We start from the raw sequence: 18,721 nt of genomic DNA, 5'->3' as shown, positions 1-18,721 counted from the left end.
TCCTGCCACTGCCCTTGTCAGCCTTGTCCTGCCACCTTCTAGTCCCTGCATGCTCCACCAGGGAACACTCTTCTACCCCTACCCATATTGTGCTATCCTTTCCCCTTCCCCGCCCCAATCCCAATTGCTGCTCATTCAACACAGTAGATGCAATATGGCCACAGCAGCTAGAGATAGTTGTCATGTGTGTGTGTGATAAGTGCCTTTTTGTGTGAATGTATGTGGTTTCCTTCCTTGTCTGAAGAAGGGTTTGGCAGAAAACTTAGTGTGTAACAGTCTTTTTGTTGCTTCTGTCTGCAATCCAATGTGTCATCTTTACAGTGAGAAGCAATCTATCCTTTTTGTAATTATTTGTATTCCATCCCGGACTTATGATTGTAGGATTTTAGTGATCACATTGTCTTAGTTGTAGATAAATCAGTTCATTAGTAGAATACTGGGGAAATGGAAGTAGTTTACAATGGAGACTGCGTACGAAACACCCATGGGACCTATCATAGAATAGTGCTCAAGTGTGCAGAACCCATATCACATAGGACTCACAGGGCATATCGAATGGATTCAAAGAACAGCAGCACAAATGGTTACAGTTTTGTCTGACCTGTGGGAGTGTGTCTCAAAGATGCTAAAGGAACTGAATTGGCAGACGTTTGAAGATAGATGCAAACTATTCCTTGTAAGCTTACTTACAAAGTTTCTTCAAGTGAAGGTATGAATCTACTAGTGTACTACAGCCCCCTAGATATTACTCCCTTAGTGATTGTGGAAAGAAGATTAAACTAATTACAGCATGTCCAGAGGCATTTAAGCAATCATTCTTCCTGTGCTCTATATGTGAATGGAACAGGAAAAAGCCCTATATGTGATGCAATTGGAAGTACATCTGCCATGCCCTTCATGGTTGTTGGCAGAGTATATGTGTAGATGATTGATTTTATTGGGTATGTGTGATCTTAGTGTATGTGTGAACAATGTAACAGATGTGAATTGTATCCCTGTGATTAACTTAACTTGTGGGTAATTACCACCTGAAAAATGGTGATAATGATGATTATGTTGACTGATATTATGTTGTATATATGAAAAAATGTAAATGCCTGAAGAATGTAAAATAGTACATGTAGAAAAATTTTAAAGTGTTAAATGTGATTTGTTGCTGTTTTCCTGTGATGATAAGTTAAATTTGTTTATTTTATTAAAGCTTCTCTATCTTATGACATTGAATGCAGTAAAAGAGTAAATTATAGTGGAGTGAAGCGCAGTTGGATATAAAACAGACAGAAGGGTTAGGGATGAAATTTACTGGTAAGACAGAATTTTTGTTGCTTACATATATTTCATGAATAATAGGTATGGATGAATGTTAATGATGATACTGTACACTATTTGGTGAAGTATGGAAACATGGTAATGTATTTATACTTTTCATTAGGTCCATGTAGATGCACTTTTGTTTGTTTGTTCATATGTGTGTTTGTGTGTGTGTGTGTGTGTGTGTGTGTGTGTGTGTGTGTGTGTGTTTTACTGAATTCAGGTGAAGAAGCCTACATGATTATTTATTTTAATGTGACCCCAGTTCCAGTGAAGATTACATATTTTTTTGATGTGGAAATATCTTTTGAACATGGCATTATTTTTACACAATTCAGGCAAAGCTTAGGTAATTTTTAGAAATACTGTAGTACTGGCAAATTTATTTGAACATGTAGCTGTTTTATGCAATTCAGGTGAAGCTTACATACATTTTTGACATGGAAGTACTGTAGCATTGGCAATATTCTTTTGAACTTGGTGCCATTTTATGCAATTTAGTTGACACTTACCTTTTGTTGATGCTGTATGTGCACATGAGATGACAGGTACAGCAATTGAAGTAAATATTTTTGTTAAATAATACAGAGTTGGAAATGCACAGTTGTCACATATGTTTGAACATGGCATAACAAAATTAGATACTGGTACTTCTGCAAATGTCTGCTACATTTTGATTGGCTGTTTCATTTTAATGGCTACTGAAATAATGGATGGAGGCATGACGACATCATGCATTTAAGGTCTTTTACTACAGTCAGCATCGAATTTTATCCAGAAGCCATGTTCCATACCTGCTGGTCTGCTACAGTTGTTCAAAGTATTGCCAACATTATATGGTTAGATGGTAGTTGGAATTTTCTCTTCGAGTCGGTATAAAGGATGAGTTGCTGTTTTGTAGGACAGTGTTTAATAATTATTAATATATATTACTTATGATGTACAGACTATTTATTGTTCTTTACAGATAAAATATTGTGCCAGCAATCCCATACAATAATAGATTTCAGTTTGTATTTCTTACAAATATAATACTGTATTTATTTTTGTGTAACTCTTCTGAAATGGGTAGTATGTATATGAAAAATTTCTGCAGTTACTCTCATACAAAATTGTCAGTTCCTTATTGCCATACATATATTTGTTCTAAGATGTAATGTTCAACTAAAGATTTTATCTGTATAATGAAGTGTACAAAATTCTTCAAAAGAACTGTACCTACATGATTTTGTAGTAAAATGTAATGACACCAGTAGAGAGAATGCTGATTGGGAACAATCTCTCTCTCTCTCTTCCTCTCTCTTTTTCACACACATGTATACACACACACTCTCTCTCTCTCTCTCTCACATACACACACACACACACACACACACACACGCACACACACACACACACACACACACACACACACACACACACACACACAAAGCACAAGCACAAGCACAGATGCAATACTAGAATGTACATTAAATTGATGAAGAAATGATGTTAAAAATAAATCTATGACAATAACTTCCTTTATGTTGTGGTAACTCAAATCATTCAGCTGAATGAAAATATTGCACTTTGTTTATGCATGGATCTTTGTCAGGATGCATAATCCACACATTTTGTTGTAGAATCAGTCCACATGTATATTTACACCAAGTCTTCAGTCTGAAAGTGGTCTAACATTTCTAATTTATGAACTTTCTTGACATGAAATCACACACTGGAACACATGGTCCTACATCTCACTCTGATTCACAGTCTCGGTGATAGTAGGACTAAATGCTGGCAGGAGGCTGTGAACTGCTGCTGACTCCATCACTTGCTGATCGAGCCAGTCTCTCCTTACCAACACCAGGCTCCATTGCGATAGAGATGAACTCTTCTGCAAGATTACGATCAAGACCTGTGTATGTTTTCTCAACTTCTTCCTCTGTTATTTGTCTCTTCTTCTTTGGCTGAGTTTTTGCAGGCACACTGTTACTGTGCCTGCCATCCAGTGTGTGGTGTCTCCGCTGGTCTTCTACTATCCGTTTCCTTTTTGGTCGAGCCAGCTGTTAAAAAAGAGCAAATTTAAACCACTAATCTCATTCAGTAAGAGAAAAAAAAAGAATTTATTTCAAGTTTTCTATTTTAGAAGTAATCTGTTAAAAAAAATCTGTGTTAAGATCTCAAAAATATTTTAAATCACTACAGGGCTGTTACCTTTGTCATTAAAGTACCAGAACACAAGTTACTGTGAATACATAATGCAAGAAATTCTACCAATGTAATGTATCAAATGGTATTATGAAATAATTACTCTAGTGTTCTTTTGTGACATAAATACCTAATACTACTGCTGACCTGATGTACAAAAGTTATTTGGTGTACAACGTGCATAGTTCACTAATGGCACTTCTTCAATGTCTTCAATATCTACAATGGAAATCAAAAAAAGTTCTGTCTTAGTGGGTTGCTGCAGTGCATGTGCAGTGTGCCTTGACGCCAGTGTGGGTATATAAGCACTGAAATAAGTTATGTCAAACTACTTGGGGTCCTCAACAACCACAAGGTGTTCTTTCATTGGCTTCCAATTTTAACAAGTATGCTACCTGATTTGTGTATATCTATTGCTATTATAAGGGAATTCAGAAAGGTCTCCAGGAATCGTAATAAACCCATGTGTAGGGGACCAGCCACTTTTAAACCTGAGGCTGCAATCATGACATGATACCCTGAGTGATGCTTCTGGTACAGTTGCCAGATGTTTTAAACCTCTTGAAGAGTATACTTGGAAGGAGAGGCAGCATTGGTCGTATTTTTTTGTTTTATTAACCGCAAAATCGATTTTCAGTCACTTAGTGACCGTCCTCAGTGCTGTAATATACAATTTAAATTGGTAGGCACTGGTGTCAACAAGCTTAGAGCGATCACATAAACTGAGTATATCCATTATCTGGTTGTTGTGCACAGGACACTCCATGGAGTCGCCAATCAACTCTTGAAGAATGTTAAGGCCAATGGGAAGCATTAACGGGTATGTATCTTCTCAGGTGCTGAGCTTCCAAGAGGTTCTCACCAATAGTGCAATAGCTGGATTGTCCTATATCAAATATGAACAAGCCATGGCCAGTGCAGAGATGCTTTCTCCAAGTGCAACAAGCTCTCCAGGCCAGACTGTGAATGTGGAGCTCCAAGCCAGAGTATACTTCGCACTCAGTGACTGTCTCATTTGAGCCTATCATGATAGTGAAGAAACTCTCCTGCTAGTAGCACCAGAGGCTATGCACTGCATTGAGGAACTGTACATTCAGTTATGAAACACATGTAACTCTTTCAAGTGCAGTGTTTCTCATTTGCCTAATTATATGTGTCTGTTGACAATTGTGTGTATTATCCGTATACTAAATATTAAGTTCAATAACTTGTTTCATTTGTCCAAGCTTGTTCTGAACTAATTCTGGATATAAAGATCCCTTTAGTCTGTATACTTTACTGAATACATACTTACACTTTGACTGTAAGGTAATGACTGTGGTCTAGGTCGTCCATGACGATGTTTTGGCATCGGATTCATGTAAGGCAATGATGCTGGTATGTGAAAATTGATGACTGATGCTGGTTGCAATTTTGTTGCTGGTGTCTGGATGGCATACAATGGAGCCAATATCTGAAACAAGAAAAGGAAAGGTATTTGTTACCAACAGTGCTTTCAAACAAAAATTTAAATGAACAAAGAGAAATAAAGATAAATAAATCTTCCCAATTGTATCATCTAATTTATTTCTCCATCACACCTCATGGGTGTTATTTAGTATACATGCAGCATTAATCAACAATGCAAGATATAGTACTATTACAAAAAAAAAAAAAAAGATCATATGGCATTGTTGGTGGGGATGACCCAGTTGGATTCGGCTGCCAAGTGTAAGTCCTATTTCATTCAGCGCCACATCAGGCAACTTGCAGCTGATGGTGAGGATGAAAGGGTGGTGAGGACAGCACAACACCCAGTCCCCAAGCAGAGAAAATCTCCAACCTGGTTGGGAATCAGACCCAGGCCCAGTGCATGGGAGGCAAGCACACTACCGCCCAGCTAAGCAGGCAGACAGTATTACAAAATTTAACTACGATATGGACTCAATGACACACCGAGAGCATTGAGGAACCGTCCTCATCCATGATCACTCAAAGACCTCCAACAACTCATAGATTATTGGAACTGGGTCCAAGACTTGCACATTTCATTCAGTAATGGGGTCCAGGACATGCACATTTAGTTCAGTAGCTGGGGACTGGACACGCACATTTTCATTCAGTAGCTGGCGTGAGGACATGCAAATATCATTTGGTAGCACACAGGATGAGTGATGAAGATTGGAAGACCTTTTTTGGGGGGGGGGGGGTTGGAGAGACAGACACTCAAGCACCCTTATGTCCGTCAAGTACTCCTCAAAACCATACTGCTACAAATCATCAGGCTGATTGTGTGGTGTTTTGGTATGCTGTAGTTACAGGTCACTCGGTGGGATGCTGTAGACAGTGAAATGGATGCATGTGATTGAACAGTTACTTCTTGTACAGTTTGCACGTGATATACGATGGCAGACCTGTTAGAGATCCAGTCTTTCTGGGTAAACATCCCCCGCAAGAACCACTTATAGCTTGACTTTGGGTTTAATGATGCTTGTTGGCCAGAGGAGTTACTTGTCTCATGTGATATTTGACGTATAGAAGAGAATCTCGCAGGTTTGAAGGCTAGCATGGCAGGAGTCTACATTTTATTCAGTTATCTTAAGCCACAGCTGGCTTCAGACAAATGACCTTTCTGTAGAGCAACAATGCATGCGAATGTATTTATATGCAGAGAAATTAATGTAGGCACATTCTTATATGTTTTTAAGAAACAAGACATTGAGTAAAATATAATTGTAGGAATCTAGAGCCTATCGAGTTATTCATATATATTTCTATTACAGTTGTTGCAGCCCAAACAGAAAACTTATTATTTGTTTTCAGCACCATAGTGTACCATGACTCATTACCAAAGGCAATGCTTCAAGCATTGTACGGCTCTGTTCCTGTTCAATTATTAAACTCTTTCACAACTTAACTGGTGTGTGGTGAGCGAAAGTACACTTATTAGGTGGTGGCTTCACAGAAGATGGTTCTGGATTATAAGGTTGTTCATCAGTTGTTGTCCAGCATCGAAGTTCGTGTGGTTTTCTGTAATCATGTACACCCCTGACAAAAAGAGTGAAACACTCAGATGAGGAGGAGAGAACGAAATGGAACCTCACAGCTTGAGAGGGTATCTAATGTCATTACAGTTATTAAAATCGAGTTAAATTTACTAGTAACTTGGCAGTGTGAGCCCACTTATCAGTATGACATTGCAACCACTTTGGCCTCTATGCACACACTGAATCCATAGGGAATGGTGCTATAAAGCCATTGTAGCCTCTCCTGAGGCAAGCTGGTCCACAACTACTGCAACTGTTCCTTAATGCCTCATGTAGTGTCACTGGAACGGGCTTGACATCAAAGCTGGTCTCACATATGTTCTATCGGTGACAGATCTGAGAATCTGTCTGGTCATGAGAGTACCTCAACATCATGCAGACAGTTCATAGAGACACGTGCTGTGTGTGAATGAGCACCTTCCTGTTGAAAAATGGCACCATGGTACCGTCACATGAGAAGTAATACAAGAGGACTCAGGATGTCTGAGATGTACCAAAGTGCCATCAGACTTACCTCAGTAACTACCAGCCATAGCCTGAAGTTGTACATGATATCTCCCTGTGCCACGATCCCAGGATTAACACTGCTGTGCCTAAGCAAGACACAGTCATTTGAGGGAGTGCAGAACTGTGACTGATCACTGAACGCAGTGTGGTGGCATTCAGCAGCTGGTCATTTTTCCCAGTGACAGTACCACTCCAAATGCAGTTGCTTGTGTTGTGATGTTAATTGCAGGCTGCACATGGGACAGTAATTCCTTAATCCAGCTACTGCTAGTCTCTGTCCAGTGATGTGGCGTGACACAAAATAAGAATTTCTTGGAACGTTATCTGTGGAAAATACAGTTATTGATATAACTGTACTAAAATTGTTGCAATAAATGCAGTCTTGGTCACATGTTGAAGTTATTTATTTCAATATCTGATCAATTTCAATCTCTTGTAGGATCAGCATCAGATCATTTTGCTCCTCAGTGTTCACGCCTCTCCAGTGTGACCTGCTCCACACCACCATCTCCCACTGTCACCAAGGGGTAACATGGTCTGATGATCCTAGAAGAGTTTGAAACCAGTCACTGAATGAAAAAAAAACTTACATGTAAAAAGACTGCTTTTGAGGAAATAAATTTATTATACTTTCATCAGTCACTTCTTTTTTCCACTGACATTGATCCAAAAAATTTTTGTTCTGTGCCACATCACACCATTGGATAGAGACTAGCAGCAGATGGACAGCATCAAGACTGCTTTTATTGAAATAAAATTTGTGAAACAGAATGTCACAGGAAGTTCATTAGATGTTCTCTCATGACCGGTGCAGAAGGGATGGAGTTATGATGTTCTCAGTGCACAACATGGCTATGCTATTTCTTGTAGTGGTCAACTGGAGTGTTGATGACAAGTATGCCTGCCTTCACATTCCAATGCAAACATCGGGCCACTGTCACATCTAAATACCCCACAAAATTGGGTATTTCACAGTTTGACCAGTTGGACAATTTGAAAACTCACAATGAGACCTCTTTCACTTTCTGAGATGTGTTGACAACACTGTTTCACAGGAGTATGTGGCATCTCCACATCTTACACAGTGAACATTTGTGTGCCCTACCAGGCTTGGTAATAATGCTAAACATGAACAACACTAATGCTCTCTGGTGGCCTTCTACCTGACACGAAGACATTCAGTTTGCGTCACTCACATAGCCACTGATAGTACATGTATGTGTACAAAGCTACAGTTTCATATGACCATGTCTTCTTTGTGTTTCACTTTTACTCCTAGGCAGTGTATATTTATTTGTGTTTAAGATAAAGTCATTATTCATACCAGTGACTGATCATGAAGACTTAATGTTCATGTTTGTAACAACTTTGTATTAACTAGGACATATTTCATACTGAAGTCAATGGCAGCTCATAATTAGACAACCCAATTATTTCAATGTTTAATGGGACATTTATGCTTCAATTTTCATATACTTTGTTTCCCTTATCAGTTTTCTCTATTAATTATGGAACAGCCTGTATATTGAGAAGCAGATGTCAAAATACCGAGCTCTTTGAAAAGGTCTGCTGAACGTGCTAGACATAACAGCTGAGTGCACCCAAAAAATGATCCCGCAACTTAACACTGAATGTAAATGTGCAAAATAAACTAATTTCTTCATTATGAAATCACCTGTGTCAATAATAATGCATTTTGTAAATGTAACTGAATTAACATGGAATATGAATTCTAGAGCATTGGTATTGGAGATAAGTTGTGATACATCTATACTTCCATAGACTTAACACTCTCAACTCCATTGTTTGAGAAGTTCTGAACTGTACATACTGAGGCTTGTCAAAGCGTTACAATAATTAATCATCTATTGAGGATTTCAAATATTTCATCAGCTATCTTTCCAGTAAGAGGATTAGCACTTCTTGACATTTCTACATTCATATCACCTGAAAAGGGACCAAATTTTCATCTTCTGGTACTGCAAAGAAAAGTTCATTTATGTGCGCAGAGGACTTAAGATAGAAGACTATGGGATGAGTGGCACATGTGATAACTTTACCTTATGAGAACCTATTGTTATATAACCAAAATGAAACTGATAGGTCTGCTTTCTGTCATGCATGAAATGAACCATAAACCTACTATTCCTTAACTTCGTAATTTTTGTGGTTCAAACAAGCAAATGCCTTAGCCAAGTCACAAAATATCCACGATGGTAATGGTAGTAATCCGTAAGTTGTTGATATCATGTATCAACATAAAAATAGCCTGTTCAGTTGTGAGTCCTTTTTGAAATCCAAGTCGTTTGCTGCCTTGTTTTACATCTACATCTACATCCATACTCCGCAAGCCACCTGACGGTGTGTGGCGGAGGGTACCTTGAGTACCTCTATCGGTTCTCCCTTCTATCCCAGTCTCGTATTGTTCGTGGAAAGAAGGATTGTTGGTATGCCTCTGTGTGGGCTCTCATCTCCCTGATTTTATCCTCATGGTCTCTTCGCGAGATATACGTAGTACGGAGCAATATACTGCTTGACTCCTCAGTGAAGGTATGTTGTCGAAACTTCAACAAAAGCCCGTACCGAGCTTGAGCGTCTCTCCTGCAGAGTCTTCCACTGGAGTTTATCTATCATCTCTGTAATGCTTTCGTGATTACTAAATGATCCTGTAACAAAGCGTGCTGCTCTCCGTTGGATCTTCTTTATCTGTTCTGTCAACCATATCTGGTACGGATCCCACACTGCTGAGCAGTATTCAAGCAGTGGGCGAACAAGCGTATTGTAACCTACTTCCTTTGTTTTTGGATTGCATTTCCTTAGGATTCTTCCAATGAATCTCAGTCTGGAATCTGCTTTACCGACGATCAACTTTATATGATCATTCCATTTTAAATCACTCCTAATGTGTACTCCCAGATAATTTATGGAATTAACTGCTTCCAGTTGCTGACCTGCTATATTGTAGCTAAATGATACGGGATCTTTCTCTCTATGTACTCGCAGCACATTACACTTGTCTACATTGAGATTCAATTGGCATTCCCTACACCATGCGTAAATTTGCTGCAGATCCTCCTGCATTTCAGTAGAATTTTCCATTGTTACAACCTCTCGATATATCACAGTATCATCCGCAAAAAGCTTCAGTGATCTTCCGATGTCATCCACAAGGCATTTATGTATATTGTGAATAGCAATGGTCCTACAACACTCCCCTGCGGCACACCTGAAGTCACTCTTACTTCAGAAGACTTCTCTCCATTGAGAATGACATGCTGCATTCCGTTATCTAAGAACTCTTCAATCCAATCACACAATTGGTCTGATAGTACATATGCTTTTACTTTGTTCGTTAAACGCATACACATTTCCACATACTTTTTAAAAAGCCTATTGTACATAATGCTCTCGAAACTTTCTGAAAAGTTTGACAGTAATGAGCTGGATTGGTAATTCTTTACCCACGTTTTCTCTCCGTTTTTGCGAAGCAGCTGGACAAGAGCATGTTTAAGTCTTTTTGGAAAAGTACCAGTATGATAAGATTCATAACATGATCAGGTGCAGATATTGCTGGTTCATTCAGTGATACAGTAGTCTAGGCTCTAATGATTTGACGCTACCTAAAAAAGTAAATCGAGGGTTGTGCAATAAGTGATACTACGATTTGTTTATGCTACAGCATAACTTCCATTTAGGTGCTTTAAAAACTATGTCTCTTCTCCATGTGTGGGAAGTTTCAAACAATTCCGAAAGATGGCAAAGTCGCAGAGAACCATAAAAAAGCGGGTCTACGCAAGACACTTGTTACAAGCAACGTACTGTAAAAGAATTCTTGTTTGCGGAGAAAGAAACCACGGTGAAGATCCAAAACGTTCGTGTGCAGTGTGTGGTGGTGATGCAGTTGAAAGGTATAATGCTGGGTGACGGGTAAGACAGTTAAAGTGTCAGTAGTAAGTGCAGAAACTGAGCTTCGCTATCGAACATTTTCGGGACGTCCTGTCACAGCCACTGCTCCCGACAAGCTGAATCCCGCGGATGCCATTATTCTTGCAGACCAGTGTATTGCTACTGAACACTTCGATCTAAAGCTGTTGGCATGCACTGCACTCTTGTATATTCAAAGGTGTGCACGCAATCTGTTCCACCAATGCTCAGAAAGGACCACAAACATTCTGAGAAAAGGCATTTCATCTGAACTGACGGAGCAGTTAGAGGCCAATGGAGAGGCCTTTCTGTTACGAATCGTTACATGAGAAGGAATGAGGGTGCATGACTTTGAGCCATAAACGAAATGCTGTGATTGGAGTGTCACCACCCACAATCAGCAAAAAAGCAATAAATTCAAGACAGCTGCCTCTGCTGGCCAAGTCATGATGACAGTCTTTTGGGACAGTGAAGGTGTGATCCTCATCTACGTGTTGCCTATAGGGTCAACCATTCACTCGCAGGCATACGTGAACACTCCGAACAAACTCAAGAAACGTTTCCAAAATTTTCCATTTGACGAGAATCGAAAAGAAATTTTACTCCAACACGAGAATGCATGTCCACATGTGAGTCTCAATACCAAGTAACACATCACCAACCTGAATTGCATATCATTGCCTCATTGATCCTACACTGAGGTGACGAAGTTACGGGATAACAGTATGTACATATATGGATGGTGGTAGTATCGCCTACACGAGGCATAAAAGGGTAGTACATTTGCAGATCCGTCATTGTGCTCAAGTGATCTATGTGAAGAAGTTTCCGACGTCATTATGGGCGCACGCAATGGGGACTGACAGACTTCGAACACGGATTGGCAGTTGGAGCAACGCGCATGGGCCACTCCATTTCGGAAATCGTTAGGGAATTGAATATGTCGAAATCCATAGCGTCAAGAGTGTGCCGGGAATGCCAGATTTCAGGCAGTGACCCACGGCCTTTACTTTACGACTGTGAGCAGCAGCGTTTGTGTACAGTTGTCAGTGCTAACAGACGAGCAACACTGCATGAAATAACCGCATAAATCAATGTTGAACTTGAGACGAACCATCTGTTAGGCCAGACCGGCGAAATTTGTCATTAAGGGGCTCCGGAAAGGCTCAAAATCATGAAAAGTTCAATTTTTACTTTTTTGCGTTTTCTGGATCTGCAGACTATTACCTTTTAATAGATATATAATTTATTCAATTCCGAAGACTACAACTATTTTTAAATTTTTTTTGAAATGTGTTCTACATGGGCGTGACCCACTGTGGCGCTGTTAAACTGCTGTCAAATGGTGTTATTATTAACGTCCGTGTTCATCAGGTACATTTTAGTGATGTGAAATAAACTATGTGTTGTGGCTAACCTGTGATGGTTCAATATATATCGCTGGTGTGATTGTCGATTGTTTCATGTTTATTTACTCTGTCGTTATCTCGAAAATATTCGTAATTAATTCTGTTTCTTGAGTCTCTGTTTTGTTGAAGTATAATAATGAGTAAAAGTAAAGTTGCTGTTGCGACTTTCAATGATGGCAACATTGTAAGGTGCAAGGTATTTAGAAATATGGGAATGAAGATAGGTTCTAACATGGTACGAGCGATGCTTGCTTTAGACAAGGAACGCCTTCGGGCTGCAGACAGGGCTGTAAACAGTCTAGAAATACAAGCAAGAGTAAACAGCAGGAGGAGCAAGAGGAAGCTGGAGGAGGAGTTTGCAGAGGATGAAGATAATCCATCCTATGGACCTGGAATGCACTAAAAAGTTAATCCAATCTTTGTCGCTCGATTCCCAAAACTTTTATTTTCTCATACTAATTACATGTTTTCTAAGGATCTTCCAAACATATTTGTTTCAAACTTTCAGTAAATGTTACACAGTACCTTCTGCAAAATTTAACACAGCCTTTTTCCAAAAAACTGTATATTTTTGAATATATAAATAAAAAATTGCAAAAAATGTTGTGAATTTTCATTACAATTGAAAAAAATCATCTTAAATAACTGAACTAAAATTTTGTAAAATCCCTGTGTTAAGTTGTAACCCTTATTCCAATAAATAATCTGTAAAAAGTTCAACTTCCTACCTCAAATACTTTGTGAGGAAAGATGTAATTTATAAGCGTTATTTTAACATTGCAAGTATAGGGCGTTCCGGAGCCCCTTAATGGGCTATAGCAGCAGGAGAGAGTTTTTGCTAACAGCACAACATCACTTGTAGCGCCTTTCCTGGGCTTGTGACCATATCGGTTGGACCCTGGGCGACTGGAAAATCGTGACGTTGTAACGCCGGATATGCATATCCTCCTATTTCCATCTATTGTGCTATTATTTTCTTTCCTTGCTTTGTTACCTCAAGATATGACATTTCTGTCTCTTTGTATATTGTAATTGTTTTACTATTTGTATATTTATGCATTTATGTCGATGTGTAATTGGTTTGTTTCGTAAATATTATTTGTATTTTTACGCTGGGTCTTGCCTAGGGAAAACTGCTATCGAACGATTACGTCGATAGGTCGTGTGAAGAATCAAAGTGTGTAGGATCTTTGGTAGTGTTAACTCGGCCGCGTGGAGCGCGGGCTGAGCAGAAGGAGTCTGGCTGGAGTAGCGAGTGGAGCAGGTGTGTTGTGTGAAGCTCCCGCGAGTTGCCGCGCTTTCGGGGTTTGGCAACATGTAATTGCGCTCGACTTGCGATGATAGTTTCTGACATGGTGTCGCGGACGGGAAGCATTAGCTGGCGCACATCAAGAGCCCGTTTCGTCTGGTGACCGTGTCGAGAAGAAGGCGCACCAACATCCAGCTTCTGCAACAGCGACGGCCGACAATGAGTGACTGTCGCCACCTCCTCGATCGACGGCTTCAAACCTTCTATCAACCAACAAGGAAGACTGGAAGCACGTAAAGTTTTAGAACTGTATGGCAGACCTCAGCTTTTAATCTTGTTCCATTTGCCTCGCAAAATTACAGCAACTTAGCATGAACCTTTGTTGCTCATTGTCCCAATTGCATTACCAAGCAGGGTCCCTTCCTTTTCCGGAATGAACCCGAGTGTCGTTGAAATTCAGACGCCAGCATTAAAGTAACATCATTTCACTGCTTTAATTTCAAAGGTATTCATAGCTGGCTTCAATATTCAGATTACCCAAGCACAAATTAAGAGTGCGAGTTTTGTTATCGTATTTTAGCTTACCTGTGACTGCAGCTCAGCTTGGTACGTACTAAATTTTACTATTGTTAATTGTTCAGAATCATTTAATTCAAGTTCAAAGTTAAATCTCTTCTTTCTAAATTGCGTAGATTCAAGTAGCTTTTGAAATGATTGTTGAGGTAGTCCAAGACTAACCGTATTTCAGTCACTAAATTAACTTTCGATTTTCCGGTTTTATTAATTCTTTTGCTAAATTAAGTCAGGGTGTAGCGAAATTTATTACTTCTGACAAACTTTCAGTTTTCACACTACACGTGTCAACCTTCAGTTGCCACGCTTCTAGTGCTAATTATATGTGTAATAACCTTTCTTTTTCAGTTACTATAGTAATTGTCCTTAGGAGTGGCGACCGTGATTTCCCCCAAATCTCAAATACCTAATTACCGCTAGTTAATTGTTAACGTAACGGCTGCACATTTACTTTCTTTATTAACTTTACCCCTTTTCAAAATTAATTTCCACCAGTTTCATTAGCACATTTCCTTTCATTAAGATGTAACCCTTTCCTCCCTCCTTACCGACAGGTTAACTTCGGTGACGATTGCTTTTCCAAAACTCCCATTAGGTACACGCGGTTTCATTTTTCACTGTCATTAAGGTCGGAAAGTGAGGGGGAGGTTACACGTGCCGACCTGGTGACAGGACAATCTTCGGATTTGAGGTTGTTCTGGACACGAATTTTGCATTGTGCAAATCTCGTAACAAAGTACTGGTTACGTACAGGCCGTTACGTCAGCGAGAATAAGTAGTGGAAGTAATCCTAATTATATTTGAGATTTGTCATTTATATTGAAAATTATTAAAATGAGTGAAGGCAACAATTACCAAAATTTGGTAGACTTGGATACGGAACAATCGGTCGAACAGTGGGAAACGCGCACGGCGGTTCCCATTGTTCAGGGGCAGGCGGCTAGCATGAAAGACGCGACCGCCGAAACGCAACAGAGAGCAGAAATGGAATTCCAAACTTTAGAAAATGTTTCGGAATCGGAAGCGAAAATTAAATCTGTACCCCTTGATGATGAATACGGGGGAACATATATAGAGGAACCAGCTACGGAAGTAAAACTGGTAGTCTTCGGGAATTTAACTGATTTATTGAATGTTTTGATTAATGAAATCAAGAGTCAATCGGCAGAAATTAAAGCTCTGTCTGCCAAGCAAGAAGCTCAGGCTGCCAAGCAAGAAGCTCAGTCTGAAAAATAGTAACGACAGCTAGACAATCAGAACAAAGCTATTAATGTTGTTTACAACAATGTTGGAGTTGTTAACAGAAAAGTTGATAAAATCAAAGAAGATATTGTTGTAATTAATACCGAAATCGGTAATCTTAAACAGGAAATGATAGGCGTTCAGGTGGAAATTGCGAGCATAGATACTCGTTTTGATTCCGAAATTAGCAGAATCGAGAAAAGTGTAGGAGAAGCAGTTGCTCCGATCATCGAGAATAAGGTGACGGAACAAATTCAATTAGTGAAAAAAGAGGATCAACAGAAGGTGGAAACTTTAAAGGCTTTAGTGTCCGAAGTAGACACTAAAGTGAGGGAGTAGGCTAATACCTGCGAAGAGAAAAAGAGGGAAGTGGAAACGCTTGCGACAACCACTTGCCAAGTAATTACGAGAGTGTCGGAATTAGAAAAGAAACTTGACGAAAAACAGAGCTATGTGCCAATCTGTGCACATAGTTCGGAATTGTTGACGAAAGAGGAACGGTTCGACCCCTTGAAAAAAGGCGGTATACACGCGACGGATTTCATTAAAAATTGTGAAAGAGTTTTACCCAGATCATGGACTAATGAGAGAAAAATTAATGCGGTTATTGATGTGCTGGCTGGTGATGCCAAGCGTTGGGGCTTAAACCTCAACATTACGAACCTGACTTTTGACGAGTTTAAAAATTTGTTTCTGGCTGAATACTGGTCAGAGCAAAAACAGCAAAGTGTCTGGCGCGGATTTGTCGTATCGAGGCCTTTCGATGCGAATTCGCGCGGTTCGATGAGGGAGTTTTGTGAGGGCTGGATCCGCAAGTTGGAATATTTGCGTGATCGCCGCACGGAATCCGAAATAGTCTGGGAACTCTACAAGAAGCTTCCAGATGATACAAAACGCTATGTAGGAAGCAATTACAGGACAATCAATGATTTCCTGGAAAGAGTTGAGGACGAGGACAATTGGCGCAATAATCGCGACAGTGGTAGAGGCCGTGGTAACATCAACGGGTACCACCCCAACCATAACACAATAACCATGGGAATAATGCATACCGCAGCAATAACAATAATGGTTCGGACCGTAATAACAATCGGTACAATGCAAATAATAACAGGAATGACAGAAACCAGTATCATACTAACGTGATACGGTCTTCACAGAATAGTAATAACGCCAGAGGGTGTGATCAGCCGCCTCAGCAGCATCCGGGGAGCGTATCTGCTGGGACGAGACAGGGAAACCATTAGCCGCGCCGGTGAGGGGCCGAGCGGGCGTGGAGAAATTTTGGCGGCCCAATAACAGGAGAAAACCCAGGTATCGTCATTATGAAAATTCCGTGTGGAATAATCAACGGCGGGAGAGTGTGCCAGTGTTAAGAGAAAAGAGTGCGCCCACAAGTATTAGATCAGCTGTATACACGGCAGTAGAAAATACATTCACTGTCAGTGAGAACAATTTAAGTAGTGTTCCGGAAATCGATCATAAAGTGGCAGCTGTAATACCCACAGCGGAACTGGAGATTGAGTTTAATAATGATTCACAAGTGTTGAGAGAAGATCAGACGTCGGATAAAACGTCCGTCATCGAGCGAGGGGATGCAGAGAGGGATGAGGTCTGGTTAAGGCAGTTCGGTCGCTTATACGACGAACTAAGAGATTATAGGGGTCTGTATGGGAGAAGCGTTTATGGGGAGCGCGTGCAGGATTTTCAGCGTCTCGTCCCGCAGGTAGATAGTGTTTGTGAAATAATAGAAAGTTCTGGCCCTAACCGGCAGACTTTACTAGAAATAGTTGATGTTAAGGGGGAGCACGAGCAAGATTCGTCGTGTTTCGTCCCGCAGGAGTTAGATATTGAAGTAGTAACGGAAAGTTCTGGCCCTAACCGGCAGACCTTACCGAATGTTTCAGTGGTAGAAGTAACCGACCCATCCGATGCAAACCTCCAGTTTAAACATTGCGAGAGTATTAATGAGAAAGATTGCGAAAATTTTAGTGATAGCCGGACACGATTGGTAGAAAAGCAAATAGATTACAGCGTGTATGAGATTAGAGCTGACGTTATGCGGTCAGACGGTAGCAGTGTGGGTTGCGCAGATCCAGAGGAAGTAATTGCAGATACTACTGGGCACATTCCTCCAGGTAGATTGGCAGATGAGATTAATCTGACCAAAGAGGAATCAACGAAGGTGACAATTAGTGAATTGATAGCAAAGCAACACTCACTTGTTGACGAGTTAGAGAAAAAGGTTTCGGTATTGGAGGCGAAGCTACAGACTAAGCCTCAGGAAAAACGTGTTGAAATTAAAACTGAATGTGAACAGAGGCTGAAAAAGCCGCCAGATAAGCCGGATTTAGGATCAAAGCCGGATGGTTTTTTCTGGAATGACCTGGATATAGACGAGGATTTACTGTGGGAAAATAAAGAAACAGTCGAGGACAAGTGTGGACAGATTGTAGTGTCTGTTAATATGCATGACCTACAACTAATTGTGTTGATTGACACCGGTGCAGAATTGAGTGCTGTATCTGGGAAAATATTTGAGTTACTGAAAGACAGACCTGGCATCGTAGTTATGCCGGTAACAGGAGTGAAAATTATCGGTGCTACTGGGAAGGCTAGTAAACCGGTCACAAAATAGATTTTTGTCAACTTCGAGATATGTGGGGCACGATTTGAACAAGAGTTTGTCGTCATGCCAGACTTGACTACGGAAGTAATTATCGGGTTAGATTGGCTATTAAAGTACGGTGCAGTGATTAATTGCGAAAGCAAAACTTTGACATGTATGTCACTAGATAAAACGATAGTAGTTAGTTTTGACGAGGCAGGAGACGGTGTGCATAAGCAATACCAGCCTATACACATTGTTAACTGGCCGGATGACATTGACGTAGGAATGAATTTGAACTGCCGTAACGTGAGGAATCTCGGCATTGACAAAAGTGTAGAAAGTGAAATGCAAGAGATAATCAAATTCCCTCCACGGATTGACATTAGTATTGGTGTGAAAAAAGATCGTTTGCGAGAAGTAATGAAGCTAAAAGCCGATGCTCGCATACGTCGTCGTGACGCTAAAGCGCGTTTTGCTAAGTTTGCAATCGGAGACTTAGTACTTGTAAAAGCTCATGAGAAATCGAGCGAGATAGACAATGAAATCTCTAAATTTAAGTTTGTTTATAATGGACCATATAAAGTCATTGGTATACCTCACACAAATGCTTATTGCTTAGAGTATCCAAGCTCTGGAAAACGATTAGGTATACGGAATATTGTAGACCTGAAATTGTACC

General features: G+C 40.1%; 1 protein-coding gene across 1 annotated transcript in view; it reads right to left on the bottom strand.

Annotated features, from left to right (window-relative positions):
* Window positions 1-2,257: 2,257 nt before the first annotated feature.
* The window catches only part of LOC126161271 (uncharacterized), an 89,805-nt gene continuing 73,341 nt past the window's right edge, over window positions 2,258-18,721 (bottom strand). Inside the window, exons 3-4 of the mRNA XM_049917011.1 lie at window positions 4,796-4,954; window positions 2,258-3,356 (exon numbers count right to left, since the gene is read on the bottom strand). Of these exons, the coding sequence (XP_049772968.1) occupies window positions 3,081-3,356; window positions 4,796-4,954 (435 nt within the window). The 3' untranslated portion in view covers window positions 2,258-3,080. The remainder of the gene's footprint in view (window positions 3,357-4,795; window positions 4,955-18,721) is intronic.

The sequence above is a fragment of the Schistocerca cancellata genome, chromosome 2 (genome assembly GCF_023864275.1).
Source record: "Schistocerca cancellata isolate TAMUIC-IGC-003103 chromosome 2, iqSchCanc2.1, whole genome shotgun sequence".
Taxonomy (NCBI): domain Eukaryota; kingdom Metazoa; phylum Arthropoda; class Insecta; order Orthoptera; family Acrididae; genus Schistocerca; species Schistocerca cancellata.
The sequence above is the reverse complement of the archived record's forward strand: the minus strand, read 5'-3'. Positions and strand labels throughout refer to the sequence as shown.